The sequence below is a fragment of the Eurosta solidaginis genome, chromosome 3, assembly GCF_040869045.1.
Source record: "Eurosta solidaginis isolate ZX-2024a chromosome 3, ASM4086904v1, whole genome shotgun sequence".
Classification (NCBI taxonomy): Eukaryota; Metazoa; Arthropoda; class Insecta; order Diptera; family Tephritidae; genus Eurosta; species Eurosta solidaginis.
In genome coordinates this window covers 170,039,021-170,058,269 of record NC_090321.1, presented here as the reverse complement: position 1 = coordinate 170,058,269, position 19,249 = coordinate 170,039,021, and the positions used below count along the sequence as shown (strand labels likewise).

General features: G+C 37.1%; 1 protein-coding gene across 1 annotated transcript in view; it reads left to right on the top strand.

The window, feature by feature from the left end:
* PIG-O (phosphatidylinositol glycan anchor biosynthesis class O) overlaps positions 1-19,249 on the top strand; it is a 52,313-nt gene that overhangs the window by 30,711 nt on the left and 2,353 nt on the right. The window contains exon 4 of the mRNA XM_067773841.1: positions 17,338-18,943. Within this exon, the coding sequence (XP_067629942.1) occupies positions 17,338-18,943 (1,606 nt within the window). The remainder of the gene's footprint in view (positions 1-17,337; positions 18,944-19,249) is intronic.

Genomic DNA, 19,249 nt, shown 5'->3' with positions numbered 1-19,249 from the left:
GGGGGGGGGGGTGTAGGGATTTACTACACGTTGTTATGAAATACTTGTTATTGTTAAAACTTTAATTTTTCTTTAAAAATCGAGTTTCAAGTTTTTATATTTCATGTTATTTTTGATGTGAAAATTTTTATATGGTTTTTGAATTCATATTGAACAAATATAATTGAATTCAAATATATGAATAGTGCGTGTTCATTATATCTGGAATTTCATAAAATTTGGCGACCCCGCCAGGAGCCGAAGAGCGTAATCCTGCTGAAATTTTACTCAAAGCGGAGATTTTACTCAAAGCGGAATATTAGATATGTACAACAAACGGCCAGCAATCCTTACTTACTTACTTAATTGGCGCTTAACCGTCTAAACGGTTATGGCCGTCCAACAAGGCGCGCCAGTCGCTCCTTCGCTCCGCCAACCGGCGCCAATTGGTCACACCAAGGGAGTTTAAATCGTTTTCCACCTGGTCCTTCCAACGGAGTCGGGGCCGCCCTCTACCTCTGCTTCCATAGGCGGGTTCCGATAGAAACACTTTCTTGGCCGGAGCATCATCTTTCATTCGCATAACATGGCCTAGCCAGCGCAGCCGCTGCGTTTTAATTCGCTGGACTATGCTGATGTCTGCGTATAGCTCGTACAGCTCATCATTAAATCTTCTTCGGTACTCGCCATCGCCAACGCGTAGAGGTCCATAAATCTTTCGAAGAACTTTTCTCTCGAACACTCCCAAAGCCGCTTCATCTGCTGTTGTCATGGTCCATGCTTCTGCCCCATATAGCAGGACGGGTACGATAAGTGACTTGTAGAGTATGATTTTCGTTCGCCGAGAGAGGACTTTACTTTTCAATTGCCTACCTAGTCCAAAGTAGCATTTATTGGCAAGATTGATTCTTCGCTGGATTTCAGTGCTGATGTTGTTGCTAATGTTGATGCTGGTTCCCAAATAAACGAAGTCTTTTACTATTTCGAAATTATGGCTGCCAACAGTAGCGTGGTTGCCAAGGCGCATATGCGCTGACTCTTTGCTCGATGACAGCAGGTACTTCGTTTTGTCCTCATTCACCATCAAACCCATCTTTACCGCTTCTTTTTCCAGCTTGGAGTAAGCAGAACTAACAGCGCGGGTGTTTAGGCCGATGATATCAATGTCATCAGCATATGCCAGTAATTGCACGCTTTTATAGTATATTGGTCCAGTGCGGTTAAGTTCTGCAGCTAGCATAATTTTCTCCAGTATCAAATTAAAGAAATCGCACGATAGGGGGTCACCCTGTCTGAAACCTCGTTTAGTTTCGAACGGCTCGGAGAGGTCCTTCCCAATTCTGACTGAGCTGAAGTGTTGCTCAACGTCATTTTGCACAGCCGTATAAGTTTTGCGGGGAAACCAAATTCAGACATAGCGGCATATAGGCAGCTCCTTTTCGTGCTGTCGAAGGCGGCTTTAAAGTCGACGAAGAGGTGATGTGTGTCGATTCTCTTTTCACGGGTTTTTTCCAAGATTTGGCGCATTGTGAAAATCTGGTCGATGGTAGATTTACCAGGTCTGAAGCCGCACTGATAAGGTCCAATCAGCCGGTTCACGGTGGGCTTCAATCTTTCGCACAATACACTTGAAAGGACCTTATATGCGATATTAAGAAGGCTGATTCCACGATAGTTGGTGCATTTTGCAGTATCCCCCTTCTTGTGGACTGGGCAAAGAACACTTAGATTCCAACCGTCGGGCATGCTTTCGTCCGCCCATATTTTGCTAAGAAGTTGCTGCATGCGCCTTACCAACTCCTCGCCGCCGAACTTGAATAGCTCCGCAGGCAATCCATCAGCGCCCACGGCCTTGTTGTTTTTCAATCTAGTTATTGCTATTCTAACTTCGTCATAATCGGGCGGGGGGACATATATTCCATCATCATCGATTGCGGGATCGGGTTCTTCATCTCTGCGCGGTGAACTGCTGCCTCCATTTAGGAGAGCAGAGAAGTGTTCCCTCCATAATCTAAGCACTCTCTGGACATCAGTTACAAGGTCGCCGTTTTCATTCCTACAGGAGTTTGCCCCGGTCTTATAACCTTCCGTGTGTCGCCGTATTTTTTGGTAGAATTTTCGGGCGTTATTCCTGGTGGCTAGAAGCTCAAGCTCCTCGCACTCACGCCTTTCTGCTTCTGCTTTTTTCTTCCTGAAAAGGCGTCTCGCTTCCCTTTTCAACTCACGATAGCGTTCACACACTCCTCTTGTCGCGCTCGCTTTTAACGTAGCCCTGTAGGCAGCGTCTTTTCTTTCGGTTGCAACGCGGCATTCTTCATCATCCCAGTTGTTTTTTCGTGGCCGCCGGTAACCAATTTTTTCCTCGGCGGCAGTATGAAGTGCTTTGGAGATATGCTCCCACTGCTCTTGTATTCCTTCAGGATGAGTTGTGCCCTCAGAGAGCAGGTGTGAGAGTCGAGTTGCGAAATCATTGGCAGTCTGTTGTGATTGAAGCTTTTCGACGTCTAGCTTTCCTTGTGTTTTTTGTTCCTTGTTTTTAGCCGCGTTGAGGCGGGTGCGTATTTTGGCTGCAACGAGATAATGGTCCGAATCAATGTTAGGTCCTCGGATCGTTCGCACATCTAAAACACTGGAGGCATGCCGTCCGTCTATCACAACGTGATCGATCTGATTGCGAGTATTTCGATCAGGAGACAGCCATGTAGCTTGATGTATCTTTTTATGCATGAACCTCGTGCTTGATATGACCATGTTTCGAGCACCGGCAAAGTCAATCAGCCTCAGTCCGTTAGGAGAAGTTTCATTGTGTAGGCTGAACTTTCCGACTGTAGGGCCAAAAACACCTTCTTTGCCCACCCTGGCGTTAAAGTCGCCAAGCACGACTTTTATATCATGACGGGGGCAGCGCTCGTATGTGCGTTCTAATTGTTCATAAAAAGTGTCTTTCACCTCATCGTCTTTCTCCTCTGTCGGCGCATGGGCGCAGATGAATGATATATTAAAAAATTTTGCTTTTATTCGAATAGCGGCGAGACGCTCGTCCACAGGCGTGAACGCCAGCACTTGGCGACAAAGTCTCTCTCCCACCACGAATCCGACGCCGAAACTGCGCTTATTCGCATGGCCACTCCAATATATGTCACAATTTTTGATCTTCTTTCTTCCTTGCTTCGTCCAACGCATTTCTTGGATGGCGGTGATGTCAGATTTTGCTTTGACGAGGACATCAACCAGCCGGGCATCTGCACCAATCCCATTCAGGGAGCGGACGTTCCAGGTGCATGCCCTCAATTCATTGTCCTTCAAACGTTTGCCATGGTCGTCATCAATAGAGAGTGTATTTATCCGAGGCTTGTTGTTATATTTCATTGGAGTATGGTTTTACGTGGCGGGTCCCAAGCCCAGCGCACAACCCGCTCAGCGGGGGTGAAAATATTACTTGGCACGTTTATATAGCGAGCCGCTTGCTCCAAGACAGACGCCCGCTTGCAGCCGCACCTAGAGGTGTACAGACGCTGCCGATGAAATCTCCCCCGGCTAGCCCTTAAACCGATTATGTCAGAGTGGCCTAGCCAGGTTGTCGCCTTCTCACATTAGCTCACCGCTAAACGGGTGTTTAGCGGCTACCCAGAGGATACTTGGCCGCAAGCGACCGGCAGTAGTGAGCTGCTTGAACCGCATGCAAAAGAATCGCTCTGGCCATTCCCAGGTGAATGGCGGTCAGAAGCTTTCCCCACTTTCGTGGACTTCTACACACGGCCCCACCCTCCAAGGCCAGCAATCCATACAATCAATATTTCTAGAAGGCTTCTCGGTGTTACTTTATCTTCAGACCAATCACATGAAATCGTAAAGTTTTGGCAGAAACCAAAGTATTCGAGCAGCACAACAAACATTTTACCGACTGCGCCAATGCATCTTCACTCTCTTCAGCTGCTTGATATTAACAAATTGCTCCAGCAACACCAAAAGATATAGTTCTTCCCAACTAATTTGCATAACATAAGTTAAATCTTACAGCAGTGTAAGTATCTTTTGTATTTTTGTTTTTCTTGTTCATGTGAACGTTTGGGGACGAATGCTAGCAACGGTACAAAGCGGAAATCGTCAACTAGCGCACGTCGTACAGTCAAGTTACGACTTATTTGCTGTCGGAGTATAACACAAACCCAAAGTACATCTGAGTCAGCAGTCAAATTGCCCAATACATACGCACATACATATCCTCAAATATACTCACTGCATCTTGAATCACTTAGAAAGTTCTATACATTTTTGCTCTCAATTAGTCACCAACAGCGCAGTTATATATAGAGTAATTCATCACTGCAACAGCAAACGTCGGCGCTTATGAGTTACCTCTACATTCGATAAATATGTATGTATATTACAATGTCTGCCATTCTACTTTCGTCATCGTTTGAAGAGCTATGACTTGACATAGCAACAATTGCAAAATATCGAACAGTTCATAATATTTGAAAACACAATTTAAAGGCAGAAGAAAAGCAAAAGGAAGCGCTAATACGTGGATCAGAGCGTCGCTAAAGTATGTGGTAGTGATTTCAGTCACTGCGTTTCGTGTGCACTTCCTGTGCAGTCATTCAGCTGTAACGTTACAACATATCCACATCAACTATTAAATATTTATATATATATGATTATTATATAAGTTATGCAGGTCCTTATGGTCCCTGCTTTCCTTCAATAAATAACACAACACAACACTTTACTTTAACACTTTATTTAAAATAACTTTAAATATTTAGCGACTAATTAGTTGACCGTGCAACTTCTCTGATTAAACTGAATTACCCTCGAAAGGCAATGATGCCTCCTTAAATACCTTTCCTAATGCCATTATGCTGCTGCTGTTATCATATGTAAAACGGTCGCACATTCGGTTGTTGTTGCTAGCGCATGTGATGCAAGTTGCTAGGTAAGTGCAAGCAGTGACGTCGCGCGATCAGTTTTATCGCTTCTCTTTATGCCTGCCTACGACCATCACAAGCGCAAGCAGTGACATTGTGCAGTGCGTTGCTGGGCTGGATATTAAACCTCCCGTTGCTATGATAGAACCACGCGCGATTACTTGTTCTACCGTTGGGTTGCATACCAAGCCCGTGCATGTGATGTTGCTATGCTGTGATCGTATGCAGTGGGTTGTTATGCTGTTGGCTTGCACATGATGTTACTATGGTAACGTCACGTAGTGCTTTCGTGCGATTAGTTGCGCTGTTGTTGGGCAAGCTCTGTTAGGCAAGCGATGGGCATTTGAGTTGGATTGTTGTTAGGCAAGCGATGATCATTTGTTGGTTTGTTTTGCTCTCAATCAATTGACCTTGCCATTTGACTTGGTTCCTAACTAGTTGTTTGAGGCTACGTAGAGAAGCTAGGCATATTGTTGACTTAGCAGAGATGTGCAATATGCATCATAACTTAACTCCTCCCCCTCTTAAATTCGGAGCGTCCCTGATCCGACGAACTTATAACTATACATATTTTTAAAAAAATAAAAAGATATATTTTCTATAATTTAAATATCCTTTTCTTTTGCGGACTTCGTAAAGAAATAATGATTTCGATGTTCTTGTGTGACTTTTTTTTTTTAAAGAGTTATAATTTGACATCTTTTGAAATTTTAATTAGCTGCAAATATTTAATTCTTTCAATTTCTTACTAAATTACGGGAATTCCATATTTACTTCTCTTACAAATTTTAAATTGGCTTTTACAATAAGCTTTTTTCTAAAAGATATAACATGTTTTTTTTTTTTTTTTTTAAGTGGTAATCAATGATTTATAATGTTGTAAATAATGTTTCCCGTATACATATGTACGTTTTTTTATATAATTATTATTTTCATTTTATTTTTGAATTATTGTAGCTTCGTAAAGTTAGGCTTCGATAAAAAATATTTCTATATTTACCATAAAAAAAATTAGAATTTGGCTTTTATAAAAACCGTTTTAAAGAAAATTATAAATTTTTTTTAATATAATAATAATTTATTTATTTAATTTTTGAAATAGTGTGTTTCGTATACATATGTACGTTGTTTTCATACTTATTATTTCCATTTTAATCTTGAGTTATTGTAGCTCTTAAAATATATTTATAATGTTAAGATATTTTTTACTAAACCATGTCAATTCTCTATTTACAATTCAGAAAAATTATAAGTAAGCTTTTATAGGAAGTGTTTTGAAAAAAATTATAATATTTTTAAATATAATAATAGTTTATTTATTTATTTGGTTTTGAAAATATTTTTTTTCTGTATACATATGTACATTTTTAATTCAAATATTATTTCCATTTTATTTATAAGTTCTTGAAAAATATAGCAAAAATTCATAATTTTTTGTTTCACTAAATTAGATATATATATGTACATTTCAGAACAATTTTATGCGGACTTTTATAATTTGCGTTTTAAGGTAATTGTATACATATTTTCTAAGTTAGTATTCTCAATTTAATCGAAAAATTATTGTTTCCGTATTATTTACATTTTATTTCGAGTTAATAAGCTAGGAAAACCTTACATGAAAATTATTTGGTTTTACTTCCATTCTTTATGTTTGTAGTTAGATTTTTTTTTATATAATCATGTGATTTTGGTTGGTAGAGAATCTTAAGAAAATTATTATAAGAAAACTACAGTTGTCGTATACATATGTACGATTTTTTGTATAATAATTTCCAAAATTTAATATCAAAAAATAAAAAAATTTTTTTTTTTTACATCAAAATTTAAGGAATCCAATATTTCGTAAAAACTATGTTTCATGGTTTTGAATTAAATTTAAAGCTAGTTGTTTTTTATTGGGTGATCAGTAGAAGTCGTTGAATTGATGACTTAATACCTTTGATTTAAAAGATTTTTTTTTTTTTTTTTTTTTTTGACAAACCAGTTGCGTTTATACTTGATATGCTGAATCCTTATCTTAAGTTATCCTTATGGACTTTTTTGGCATTTATCAACACAGTTGTTCCTAAATCTTTTTGTACAATGTTTTCCACGTACACCTTGCTTAATTTATTCCCTAGGCGTTTATTGCGGCGAACATATACCTTTTCTCCTTCATTAAATTTTCTATGATTGTTAACAGATTTTTTAACGACATTTTCTTGTGCAACAGTAAGCGCTACTTTAATTGAGTCTAGGTGATCTTTGGGAAAATTATTAATTACATCTATGGGTTTCGCATTTACAGTAGAATGTATTGAATTATTATACTTATATGTTGCAAGTAAAATCAATTCATTGGTATCTGTTATATTTTGTTCGGCTTTTATACATCTTGCGATTTCTGTTAGCGTTGAATGTACTCTTTCTATTTGGCCGTTACTTTTACTGTGTAAGGCTGGTATGAAAAACTGCTCAATTTCGAAATGATATTTCAATAAATTGGATATTGTATTGGAATGAAGGGATTTCTCGTTATCGGAAACAACTATTTTGGTTTTTCTGAACTTGTTCAGTACTAAAAGTAGAGCAGTTTTAACATCGGTTGTTGATCTGGATTCGATAGGAATCGTAATTGTAAATTTGGAAAATTTATCTATGCAGGTAAAAAAATGAAATTTATCTACCGAAAATATGTCTACATGGAGGATTTGGCCAGGATATTCTGGAATTGGTGTTTTTCCTACTTCTAATTTTGATGGGTGTCTATTATATTTATTCTCCGAACAAGTTTTACAATTTTTAGTAATTGTTGTAAGGGTTTTCTTTATATCTGGGAAAAATTATTCAGATATCAACTGCTTGTAGTTCTCCTGAATTGAGCGATGGGCTCTGTTGTGCTCCGTGGTAGCAGCCTCGATTTGGTCTTCTCTTTTTATTAAGTCAATTACAATCCTTTCCGTATGTATAAACTTTACTCCTGGGAAATTGGACAAGAGTAACGACTGAACTCTGGCTAAAGTTTCGAGATCACAACAAACTCCGTTTACTACATTTGGGTTAACCTTTTCCCGGATTGTTTGTAAAAGATATTCTGCAGTTTTAAAGTGTATGGAATGTCTAACAAGTTTTTGGAATAGAATTTTGGTGGATTTGCTGTTCACCTCGGATGGTGTCAGCACTAACTGGGATCTAAATTGGTTTACGGGATTTTTTATGGTTTTTATTGTGTCTGAAAGAGATAATTCACTATGAGCTGTAGCGCTTGAGTCATCCAGATTGTGAATATATTGACGCGAAAGTGCATCCGCTACTTTGTTGTCTTTACCGGGCTTATAAAAATATTTCGGAGCAAATGAATTTATAAATGCGGTCCATCTTTTAATTTTCGAATTGGGGTTTTTATCTGACATGGCGAATGTAAGCGGCTGATGGTCTGTGAAAATATGTATGTTTTTAATGCCATACAGATAATGCCTTAACTTTTGGAATGCCCAAACTATTGCCAACAGTTCACGTTCATTCGTGGCATAGTTTTCCTCAGCCTTAGATAGTGTACGAGATATCATAGTTATAGGTTTGCCGTTTTGCGAAAGCACAGCTCCTAGTGCTACGGATGAGGCATCGGTTGTTATCTCGAACGGCTTAGAGTAATCTGGGTGTTGGAGAAGTACGTCTTCTGAGGCCAAAATAGTTTTAAGTTTATTGAAGGCATTTATTGCTTCTTCGTCTAATGAGATATTAATCTTTTTGGGCTGTCTACTAGTAACGTGGCCATTGTCACCTCTTAAGTATTTCGTAAGTGGTTTTGAAATATGCGCATAGTCCTTTATAAACCTACGGTAATAGCCCGACAGACCCAAAAAGGACCGTAGAGATCTTAACGATTTCGGCTGTTGGTAATTTAGGATGGCATCTACTTTACTAGGACATGTTTGAATTCCTTTATGCGAGACTGTGAAACCTAAAAATTCGACTTCGTTCCTAAAAAATTTAGATTTTTCTAAGGACACTCGCATTCCTGCTCGCTCGATTTTCTTTAGAATGGAATCGACATGCCTATAATGGGAACTTTCGTCTGGTGAGAAAATGATGATGTCATCAACGTAAACGTGACATATTTTCCCAATGTCTTCACGCAAAATGTCATCTATTGCCCTTTGAAATATGCTTGGCGCATTTTTCAAGCCAAATGGCAAACGGCAAAACTCATACTTGCCATTGATTACGCTGAATGCTGTTTTGCACCTATCTTTCTCTCGAAGGCAAATCTGGTGGAACCCTGATTTAAGATCGAGTGTCGTAAATAACTTGGACTTACCTAAATTTGAGAGTATTACTGTAGTATCTAGGATTGGATATTTGTCAGATGTAGTATGTTCATTTAGCTTCCGAAAGTCGATGACCATTCTCAACTTTTGGTTTCCGTCATCATCTAACCCTTTCTTTGAAACTACATGAACAGGCGAGTTATAGGGTGAATATGATTTCCTTATTATGCCGTCTTTAAGTAGGGACTCAATTTCGTTGTTAATAAAATTCGATACTGATATTGGGTAAGGATAGCTTCTTGAATAAATTGGCTTATCAGTTACCATGTCTATACTTGCTATTACATTTGTGTTATACGGAAGAGCTCTATTGGGGTTCGCAAATGCGTTAAAATTATTTTGTTTAAGTGTTTCAATACTACAAGGTGTTTCAATTTTTTTCGTATGAGCCATGTTAACTTCCTGACATTGAAAAAAGTTGAGATTCTCTTTTCCGTTTTTATGGAAAATCAGTCCAGCTTTTGTGTCAATATTTGCATCGATATCTTTCAACAAATCATATCCAATGATTCCATCAAAAGTATCTAATTGGGGTAATATATAAAAAGTAGCAGTCGTTCCTAGAATATTGACCATATTTTTTTATGTAATTTTTCGCGGTTCCCGTGTCTATCAGAATTTTAAGAACTTGCCCATTAGGTAAAGTTCGAGTAATGAAGGGCAAGTTCGACCTTAGCCTAAAAAATTTATCTCATCTAGAGGCTGATTATCTTCCATTTCGGAGTAGTATGGTTCATTCGACAAAGGGTCTTCGTACTCGTCCACTGCCGTGGAAAATGAATTATTTTCCATAGCGTTAATACGTTGCAGTTTGTTAAAGGGTGCTTGAGTGGAGGTAGTGTTATTGTAAGGTCTCTTGAATTGTTGTTGAGGTTGGGCAAAGTTGTTGGCTTGTTGCCGCGTCCGCTGTTGATGAGAATTTAGTCGATTTGAACTATTTCCCTGTTGAAATGTTTGTTGGCGATTTCGCTGTTCGAAAGGATTGTTTCTGATTTGAGGATTTCTTCTGAAACAAGAGGTTCCCTGATCTATTTCCATTGGAACGGGGTATTGTGCTGAACTGCTTGGATTTGATCGATTTGGATGAGGAGGAGTATTAGAAAATGGGGTACTTTGATGTACTTGTGGCAATCTTCCCGAGGCATATGTATGCGCGAAGTTATATCTGTCTCGATTATGTTGCAACTCTTGCGCTGCAGCTAGTGCACTGGGTAAGTCTGGTGGGTTCGCAGAGAAAAGGGTATCGCAAAGTGGCCGCCTGAGACCGGAAATGAATACCCTTAAAGCGTTTTCCCTAGCCTTTACATTAAACGCATTGCAAAGTTCCTCATTACTGCTATATGTCATAATATTTTTGTTTAGAATCAAAGTACGTTGCCTATCAACTACATCATAATATTCACATTTGTCCCTGCCTCAATATATTGAGCTGATTTTCTAATATGTGGAGTGGTCGTTTATCTGCATATAATTGGTCTAACTTAGAAATAATGGCTTTAAAGTTTAGCGGAGTGTTAAAAGCGCTGAGATTTTCATTAGCTGCCGACGTTATTTTGTTACGCAGAATACCCATGGCAATATAATATGGCTCCGAGCCCTCGGTATAATAGTTTATCGCGAACCTAGCTGCTTCTCTCCATGCTGGATATTCAGATATTTTACCCCTAAATTCTGGTAGAGACTTAATCAAATTAAGATCCGTATGCCTACTTTGCGTGCCTGCAACAATAGTTACGGAACTGAAAACTTCTACTTTTCTAGGTATAATACTCTGAAAATCTCGTCTTAACTCTGCTAATTGTTCCCTAAAGTTCTCTTCAACCACTTCTACTGTCGACGCCAGTAAACTAGCCACTGCATTTCTATCCATTTTTTAATTAAAAATTTTTTATTGTAACACTATAAATTTTTTTTATAATTTAATTAGAATATAGATATTTATTAATGCAATTTTTAAAACTAATAATTTTTCATACGTACATATATATCGAAGTAGGTAATGAAGATCCTGTTGATTGATGAAGTATTTCGTCCTGCGATTTACAGATGACACTTCCAAATTTTTTTTTAAATTTAGAGGGTGCCTTTAGTTTTTAAATCAACATCCTTTGTCTGTTTGAAGACGTTTAGCATCATTTGATAATTATTGTTTTAGCGTATTGTATTTGTATTCAGTTTTTTTTTTTTTACCTTTCCTTTATTTAAATAATTCAGAATTCTTGGGTTTGCACTATAGTTGGGCGCCAGTTATGCAGGTCCTTATGGTCCCTGCTTTCCTTCAATAAATAACACAACACAACACTTTACTTTAACACTTTATTTAAAATAACTTTAAATATTTAGCGACTAATTAGTTGACCGTGCAACTTCTCTGATTAAACTGAATTACCCTCGAAAGGCAATGATGCCTCCTTAAATACCTTTCCTAATGCCATTCTGCTGCTGCTGTTATCATATGTAAAACGGTCGCACATTCGGTTGTTGTTGCTAGCGCATGTGATGCAAGTTGCTAGGTAAGTGCAAGCAGTGACGTCGCGCGATCAGTTTTATCGCTTCTCTTTATGCCTGCCTACGACCATCACGTTGCTATGCTAAGCAAGCGCAAGCAGTGACATTGTGCAGTGCGTTGCTGGGCTGGATATTAAACCTCCCGTTGCTATGATAGAACCACGCGCGATTACTTGTTCTACCGTTGGGTTGCATACCAAGCCCGTGCATATGATGTTGCTATGCTGTGATCGTATGCAGTGGGTTGTTATGCTGTTGGCTTGCACATGATGTTACTATGGTAACGTCACGTAGTGCTTTCGTGCGATTAGTTGCGCTGTTGTTGGGCAAGCTCTGTTAGGCAAGCGATGGGCATTTGAGTTGGATTGTTGTTAGGCAAGCGATGATCATTTGTTGGTTTGTTTTGCTCTGCATCAATTGACCTTGCCATTTGACTTGGTTCCTAACTAGTTGTTTGAGGCTACGTAGAGAAGCTAGGCATATTGTTGACTTAGCAGAGATGTGCAATATGCATCATAACTTAACTTATAATTTGATTTTAATTTTATAATATATTTATAGAAGTCTATAGGATTGTTATTTTTTTTATTTTTTTGTGAACCTTTTTCAAAATGTTTCATTCTCCGCGTGAAACGGGCGCGGGAGATAGACAAAACAGGTCTCTTATAGATATAGAGGATCCATGTGAGTTCTCGTCAGAAAATATACGCAATCCTTACGATAGGAATGAAATTTGTGCCACTTCGGTAAAATTACCGCAATTTGGGTCGAACTGTCCAGAAGGATGGTTCGTACATGCTGAGACGCAATTTGCTACAAAAGGTATAACTAGAGATTTGACTAAATACGAGTTTGTAATAACTGCCTTGCCACAAGACATTATTGCAAATGTTTTAGATGTTATTCAAAATCCACCTGAAAGTGGAAAATATGACAATTTAAAGAAAACTCTTATTGATAGGATAGAAGATTGGATAAAATTTTATCAGATACTGAGATAGGTGATCGGAAACCTTCTGAATATTATAGGACCCTTGACCAACTAGCAGGTAATACTATCGATTCAAATTTCCTTAAAAATCTTTGGTTACGTAAACTTCCAAAAAATCTTTATGTTGCATTGACTAGTGCTAATTTAAATAATATTAATGATCTTTTGCAACTGGCAGATAAAATTTGGGAGATAACCAGTGGTAATGAAATTTGTGCAGTTAGAAATAGAGTTGTTACATCTTCGATTAATATTGATGAATTGGGAAAAATTGTAGAGAATTTAGCGAAGGCCACAACAAAAATATGTGAACGTTTTAATCATTTACAATTAGATATTAACGAGATTAAAACACAAATTAATGACAGACAGTCACGTCCAAAAAGGCGGAATTTTAGTTTTCGCAGGAATTCTCAGTCGCGAGGTAGATCAAAGTCTCAAAACTGGTTATGTAAGTATCATTACCATTTCGGCAGTAAAGCTCGTAAATGTGAAGAACCGTGTGCTTTCCAGAAAAATGGTCCTAGTCAAACAAACTAAACAGCGCTGTTGTTGCAGCGACTAACAACAGCATTTTGAATTTTTCAACACGTCGCTTGTTTGTATTAGATAAAGAAAGCAAGCTAAAATTCTTAATAGATAGTGGTGCTGAGATTTCAGTTCTTCCTTCACCTACATTCAAAATTTACAAAAAATCTTCAGATATTATTTTAACGGCTGCTAATGGCAGCATGATTTCGACTTATGGAAAAAAATTATTAAAACTTAATTTGGGACTCCGTCGAGAATTTCCGTTTGTATTTCTTATTGCAGATATTTCAAAACCGATCATAGGTGCAGATTTTTTAGAAAAATATGGACTTTTAATAGATATAAAGAATAAGAAATTAATAGATCCTCTAACTAGTTTATCTGTAGATGCTATATCCGGGTTTTGCAATATTTCATTGCCTAAATTATTTTCAGTTGAAAATCAATATACAAAACTTTTAAAAAATTTTCCTTCTTTAACTTCTGAGCCAGATTATAATAAAAAGGTTAATCATTCGACAGTTCATCATATTATAACGAATGGAATATTACCTTTTTGTAGGCTAAGACGTTTAGATCCTGTTAAATTTAAAATAGCAAAGACTGAATTCGATTTTTTATTAAAATCAGGAATATGTCGTCCATCTAAATCACATGGAACATCGCCATTACATTTAGTACTTAAAAAAGACGCAAATGACTGGCGTCCTTGCGGAGATTATAGTAGGATTAATTTAATCACTGTACCTGATCGATACCCTTTGCCACACATACATGATTTACATATTGAATTAAAAAAAAAAACAATATTTTCAAAGATAGATTTGGTTAGGGCTTATCATCAGATACCTGTTGCGGAAGAAGACATTCATAAGACTGCCATAACCACACCTTTTGGAATGTTCGAATTCGTCAGAATGCCTTTTGGATTACGAAATTCAGCGCAAACATTCCAAAGGTTTATAAATGAAGTGTTACACGATTTAGATTTTATGTTTGTTTATTTGGACGACATATTGATAGCTAGTAAAGATGAATCAGAACATTTACAACATCTTAATATACTATTTCAACGTTTAGATAAGTACGGATTGAATATCAAGCCATCTAAGTGCGTTTTTGGAGTAGGTAAAATTAATTTCCTAGGTTACAACATATCGTCTGAAGGTATTCAACCATCAGCGGAGAAAATTCAATCAATTCTTGATTTTGGACGGCCAATGTCAATCAAACAAATGCAAAAGTTTGTGGGAATGGTTAATTTTTACCATAGGTATATACCAAAGCTTGCTGAAATGCTAGGCCCAATACACAGCATGATAACAAAGGCATCGAAGAGGAAAGATAAGGTACTTGATTGGTCTGATGAAACATTGCAGGCATTTGAGAAAGTAAAAGAGAGTTTTGCTAAGAAAACATTGTTAACACATTTCAACAGTGAAGCAATTCTCTCTGTTGCTGTAGACGCATCAAATAGGGCTATTGGAGGAGTTCTTCAACAGGAAATCAACAATACTAAAGAACCGTTAGCTTTCTTCTCTAAGAAACTTAGTCCGTCTGAATGTAAATATAGTACTTTTGATAGAGAGTTACCTGCTATTTATTTAACTATTAAACACTTTAAACATTGGTTGGAAGGTAGATCTTTTACAGTTTATACGGATCACAAGCCACTTACATTTGCATTGAATTCAAAGGTAGATCGAAGTCCCAGACAGACAAGACATTTGGAGTTCATATACCAATTTACTAGTGACATTAAATACATAAAAGGGGAATTAAACTGTGTTGCGGATGCGTTGTCAAGGATACCCGAAGTTTTAACGTTAGAAACCATTGATGTAAATTTAAAAGAGTTATTTATTGAACAAGGAAAAGATGATGAGATAAAATCATTAGTAGAAAATCTAAATTGTAGACATAAATTAGAACTAATATCAGTTCCATTTTTAAATATTAAAATTTGGTGTGAGACATCACTTAATTTAACAAGGCCATATATACCTCAAGTGTTAAGAAAATTAGTGTTTGAGAAATTACATGGTATAGCCCACGTTGGTATTAAAGCAACACGCCGGTTAATCACTAATAGATATTTTTGGCCAGGAATGAATAAAGATGTAAACCAGTGGGCGAAAGAATGCATTAATTGTCAAAAAAGTAAAATTTATAGACATACAAAATCGCAAGTTTCGAAAATACCAATTCCAAAAGGGCGTTTTGAACATGTACATTTAGATATCGTTGGACCTCTTCCTCCATCACATGATTTTAGATTTATATTAACTTTAATAGATAGGAATTCTCGTTGGCCGGAAGCATATCCTCTTCAAAATATTTCCGCGAAAAATGTGGCAGAAACTTTCTTTCGTGAGTATATATCACGATTTGGAGTTCCGTTGACAATTACAACTGATCAGGGAGCGCAATTTACATCGCAGGTTTTTACAGAGCTCTCAAAACTATTAGGAAGTCATAAAATCATAACCACTGCTTATCATCCGCAAGCTAATGGAATAGTTGAACGCTTTCATAGGCAACTTAAAGCATCAATTATGGTAAATGGAAGTGCAGCTGAATGGTATGAGGAGTTACCTATAGTGTTGTTAGGTTTGCGATCATCCTATAAAGAAGACATTCAATCTACAGCTGCAGAGATGGTATATGGGGAAAATCTAAGACTTCCTTCGCAAATGGTAGTTCGATCTGAAAATAACTTTGACTCATCTGATGTTCTGTTAAAATTAAAACAAAATTTAAAGAATTGTGCATCAAACATATCTCATCATAAAAATTCACTAGTTTATGTTCCAAAAGATTTAAATGATTGCAAGTTTGTATTAGTTAGAGTTGATAGAAAGAGAACCGGTTTACAAGAGCCATATGAAGGACCATTTGAGGTAATAGAGAAAACACCAAAGTGGTTCAAAATTAATTATTATAATAAATTCATGAATATTTCTATAGACAGAATTAAACCTGCATATTTGGATGCGAGTAAATATAGTTGTTCGGATAAAATAAAAAGAGTTACATTTAATTTGTTAAATATGGAACAATTTGGAAGAGGGGTGTAGTGTAGGGATTTACTACACGTTGTTATGAAATACTTGTTATTGCTAAAACTTTAATTTTTCTTTAAACATCGAGTTTCAAGTTTTTATATTTCATGTTATTTTTGATGTGAAAATTTTTATATGGTTTTTGAATTTATATTGAACAAATATAATTGAATTCAAATATATGAATAGTGCGTGTTCATTATATCTGGAATTTCATAAAAGGGGGCACTAAGACGTAGACTACGGGACGCCCTTAGGCGTGAACAGCAAGGAGCCACAAAAGATTTATAGAAGTTACGTGGACGTCTGGTTTTGGGATCTAGCCCAGAACAACCTGCCCGATGCAATCATCCGTCCTAAAAAGATTCTTTTCCGGCAGACGCAGCAAAACCATTTATCAGGACCGGGGTCTGGAGACGGACCCGGATTGGGTTCGATACCTTCCCGGGGCAAGAGAATATGGAGCAGTCCCCGCAAAAAATTAAATGGGGTTACACTGAAATGACAGTCCTTGGTCGGGAAAAATTCCGAGTCGCTCCGGTACATAGACCCGACTGCCTTGGGAAGCGTGGAGTGGGGGTCGCCCTCTCCCTTGCTTTCATAGGCGGGTTCAGATTATAATACTTTTTTATTCATTCGCATAACATGACAGCTCATCTTAGACTTTCTTCGGTACTCGCCGTCGCTGACGCATATATCGGCTGTTAAGAGCATTTTTGAAAGCCTAAACAATACCAGCTTAATGAATGTACATAGATACCACTTGAACCGAACCAATGCGGTGAATCAGAGGTAGGCGGGAACCGGTTCATGAATCGGTAAATGTTTTTCGTAAAAGGATAAGCTTCAAATAATTATACTGAAACGCATCGCCTTTTTACGCGATTCGTAGCTCTGATACAAATTACCAATTAATTTTGCTCTTTGAATTGTAAAATTCGTAAATTACTTATTAACTGTGCATTATGAACCGAAAATGATTTGTTCAGTATTAATATTGATTAATTATATTAATTTTGCAGATCGATCTCGTACCAACATTAGCAACTATACTTGGCGTACCAATACCATATTCTAATTTGGGTCTAATTAATTTCAATATTGTACCAGATGTACATGTTCCATATATGCGCAAATACGAGACACTTTTACTGCACGCTTGGCAGAATGCCCAACAAATTTACAGATACTTTTTCAGTTATGCATTGGAAAACAAACGTACATTCAGTGTCGATGATTTAGAGAATATGCATAATGAATATATTTTATTTACTCATCGTGTTAAAACTGTATATAATGAAGCGGGCTTTAAGTCATTTATTGGCGATTTAAATGCTAATATGAGGCTTATACTCAAGACATGTCGTGAAATTTGGGTAAAATTTGACGCCGAACAAATGACGCATGGACTCTTATTTACAGCATTGCCTTTATTGTTTTCGTTTTTGTTAATCAACAACTTACAACCATTGGAGTATTATCGCATTTTTACACCAAAAACAGTTATGTACACATATCTTTTCAATATTGCGGCTGGTTTTTTCGGTTATCGTTATTACAATAACTTCGCATTCAAATCAGATGAACATGCTGCAATTTTCTTTACAAACATCATCAGTACAATTATTTTTGTATATCATATATTAGAAAATTGGCGCAAAATTGCAAACAATTGGTCATCAGTGCAACGTTTTGTTAATATGCCAACGCGCATCATTTTTACCATATCCGTTAGTATATATTTCTCAAATAGCTTCGTCATACAAGAGCCCAAAATATTATCATACTTATTGGTGGGTTCTATGTTGCTATTAGCTTTTGAAGTTCATCAAAAGTGTGTACGTTTTGAGCTTAACAAACGTTTAAAATTGTCACATTTACTGAACTCCACCACAGTACGACTGCTATTATTTAGTATTTTGGCTATTTCACTTGTGCGTTATGCTTACACATTGTTCCGTTGCCGAGAGGAGCAGGGCAACTGTGCGGACTTCTCTAGTAACTCTGGAGGTTTTTCACTTAAGCAACCAGCTAGTGGGAAAACATATGTTTTAGCCGTAGTTATGATAGTATTATATACAACGCTTACACGTCTTTATCTACGACATAGTGGTAGTTTAACTGGCGGTTCGCCTAATGTATGGTTAGCACGTTATGGACCTACAATAGCTTCAATTTGCGCTGGTGGTCATTTGTTATTAGCTAATAGCGCCGCAAAAAATGTAAAACGAATACATATCGATACGATGGCATTGGTAATTTATGGTCTTATGCTAACACAGATCGTTGTTATATGTATTTCGCCAATGTTGACCTTCTTCGTTTTACCAAATTATACCATGCCTATTAAAATAAGCCAATGGGAGAATGTGGTGCCGCAGATTTTTAAAAATATCAAACGTATGTATGATGATGCTGAAGCGCGTCTAAATCAAAGGGATGCTATGATATATGGGCTAACAAATGTATATTCCTCGGCAACGATTGTATTTGGAACTTTTTTGAGTATGGTTTTGATTGTATTGCTCGAACCACGTGCTACAATAGGTATGATATCTTGTGTGGCGATTGCGGTTGTCATCATATTGATACATTCAATATTACGCTACCGAACTGCTATCAATTTAGGTAAGCACATTTTTGAAGAACGACTGACAAAATATTTACTTTCATAGTGAAAAAGAGACAACTCGAATAAGTTCCAATTAATTTCGAGACTAAACCGACACCCAAACAAACTGGGCCTGTATCAGTTTTTGAAATCACAACAGCTCTGAAATTGCGAATCGGGTTTAGGACACATCTGAACTTGTGGTTGCATCTGCTCATTAGATTTATTACTCTTTATCATTTTTACGAATAGTTTGACGGATTCATAATTATCGTTTCAGTAAAATTGTTTTTCGATACGTGATTGTAGAACACGTTTCGCGC